The 2557-nt window shown below is 61.0% G+C and overlaps 1 protein-coding gene across 1 annotated transcript in view; it reads left to right on the plus strand.

Moving 5' to 3' along the window:
- LOC105309990 (glutamine-dependent NAD(+) synthetase-like) overlaps nt 1-2557 on the plus strand; it is a 20093-nt gene that overhangs the window by 7450 nt on the left and 10086 nt on the right. Inside the window, exons 3-4 of the mRNA XM_023526514.1 lie at nt 2212-2263; nt 2471-2484. Coding sequence (XP_023382282.1) covers nt 2212-2263; nt 2471-2484 — 66 coding nt within the window. The remainder of the gene's footprint in view (nt 1-2211; nt 2264-2470; nt 2485-2557) is intronic.

Genomic DNA, 2557 nt, shown 5'->3' on the forward strand with positions numbered 1-2557 from the left:
GCCTGCTGCGCAGCGGCACCCGTTCCGTCATGCCTCTCCGGGACCTCGTCCCTCTCCCCTGGCTTCGATCAGCTCCCGCATCCACTGCCCGTCTCTCGTCAGTTGCTCCTTCGCTGGAACGCAGCTTCCAGTACTTTCTACGATTGTAACACTGCTGAGCAGTTAACTCAGTTCTGAGACAGCATCAGACCCCGACAGGTTAAGGGCTCAGTCTCCCAAGACCGTCTCCCCTAAGACATCTGACACCAATCGCAAGTCCAGTTGTCACCTGTGCTTCTGACCTACTGGCCGTTGACTGGAGGTTCCCACAGCCCCGGCCCTCAGGTTCGGCTGATTTGCCGGAGGGGCTCACAGAGCTCAGAGAAACATGCTCGCTAGATCACCAGTTCGTTTTAAGAGGACAGAGCTGAGGGCCAGCCTGAGGGAAGAGACACACGGGGCACGGTGTGGGGCAGGGCTGGGGGCTCCCTCCCCAGGCCCTCTCCAAGTACGACGCTGTCCCCACACCCCCACGTGCTCAAGCACCCAGAAGCCCTCCAAGCACCGTCCTTCTAGGTGTTTGCGGGGCTCCCCCACATAGGCGGGGGAGTATTAAGTCACTGGCCCCAACACCTTCCGGAGGATCAGGCATTTACACGGGCAAAGTCCGAGTATAAATCTTCTAGAAGGCAGTACCAGAGGATACCGTCCTGACCTTGGGGCAGGAAAGGAATCTGTAAACAAGACACAGAAAACGCAAATCATAAAGGGTTGGCAAGGTCGACCTTAGAAACTTGTGTCTCACAGGAGAGCGCACACCGCCAGCCACTGGGCGGAGGACGCGGTGGCGGCCCCTGGGGATCGGGCGTGCCTGGTCTGCGCACGGAGGTGCCCCTGGGGGCAGGGGTGCGCCCGGGCTCTGCCCGCTGAGCAGCGTCAGGCCAACACAGCGACCCAACCGCTCTGCGCCTCGGGGATAACTGCGGCCACCGTCCTGTGGGGTCGGGGACGTCGTCGGCCCGCGTGTCAGAGCACTGGGCACAGCGCCTGGCCCCTGTCCACGGCGTCCATCTTAGCTGGTAGTCTCCTCGGTTCCTCGCGGTAGATGCTGAGCAAACGGGTCGAATGACGGTTATTGTTCAGGACATATGAGGAACCACGAATCGGTAAGAAAAAGCCAAAAAAATATTGAATGGGAAAAATGAAAGAAACAGCAAGACACATTTCGCAGGAGAAAAATCCTATCAACGTGCGGAAGGCTCGCCGTGGTCTGAGCTCAGGACGACGTGCATGGAATCGCGGGGTGTCCCTTCTTGCCACATGGAATCGCGGGGTGTCCCTTCCTGCCGCACCGGGTTGATGGAAGTTCCAGAGCTGGAGAGCGTGAGGAGGCCGCGCTTCGGACCCCGACCCCGCCGCTAGTAGAAACCACGGTGTGAGCGGGGGTGCCCCCCTGCCGGCCGCCGTCTGCCCCCCAGGCACCAGGGGACGTGCACCAGCGTCACCCCGTGCGGGAAGACCAGGGGCCCGGCGTGAACTTGGATAAACCTCAAAAAGATCACGCCAACAAAAGCAGCAGCGTCACCACCAGCAAAGGTGCCGTGGGGGCATCAGACGCCCATGCGGGGCGGCCAGGCCGCTCAGGCTCAGCGGGGCCGCTCGTCCGGGCCCCGCCGTGAGTGAGGGGAGGCGGCGTCGCCCTGTGCACTTCTCAGCCTTAAAGTTTACTTAAGAAAAACAGCCACAGAGATCGTCCGTCCCAGCAGCTCTTGCGAATTCCAAGAAAGGAGAGAAAAAGAGCTAGTTCGCTGCCTCGACGGGGCCCCTCGCCACGGCCCGTTCGAGCTCAAATCGCTGGACCATCTACCGTCTCGTTCTGCCGTTGAGTGGAGCACCTTGGGGTGCCTTAGCCCTCAGGCTGCGTCTTCACCTCTTCTGTCCATCTTATAAAACTTGGGACGTTGTTGAGTATTTTGGAGATGACACAGGTGTGTGACTGTGTGTGGGGTGAGTGCAGAGTGATCTCTGTCACTCGGAAACTGTGATCCGGAACCGCCCCCCCCCGACTCCTGCACGGGGAAACGTGCCGTCTTTTCAGTGGTCCCCGTGCCGTGTCCTTCACAGTGCGGGGACGCCGGGACGGGGCGGGGGAGCTCCCGGTTTGGCGTCGTCACATCTGGACGCCACGCTCCGTTTTTATGACGTGGTTTCCTTCCGCGGTTCCCTTCCCAGGCAAACAGAGGACTACTTCCTGCCTCGGATGATCCAGGAGCTGACCAAGCAGGTGAGTCTCGGGGAACGAAACGTGGTTTTCAGTCATGGGCCACCCTCCAAGGCTGGTGGCGGACCATGTGGGCAGGAGCCTTGGTGTCAAAGTGACGGAACCCCCGTGGCTCGTGAAAGTGATCAACACAGAGAGGGGGTTCTGTCCAAGTGGGGAGGGGTCTCGGGAGCCCGAGACGGTGTTCAGGGCCCCTCTTCTCCGGCTTAGCTGGTGGGCGTTCCGTGGGGAGCATGGGGAGTGTCTCCTGCCACCCCCTAGCCGGCTGCTTCCTGCTGGGGCCAGGGCCTCGGGGAA

This window comes from Pteropus vampyrus, unplaced genomic scaffold, assembly GCF_000151845.1.
Source record: "Pteropus vampyrus isolate Shadow unplaced genomic scaffold, Pvam_2.0 Scaffold978, whole genome shotgun sequence".
Taxonomy (NCBI): domain Eukaryota; kingdom Metazoa; phylum Chordata; class Mammalia; order Chiroptera; family Pteropodidae; genus Pteropus; species Pteropus vampyrus.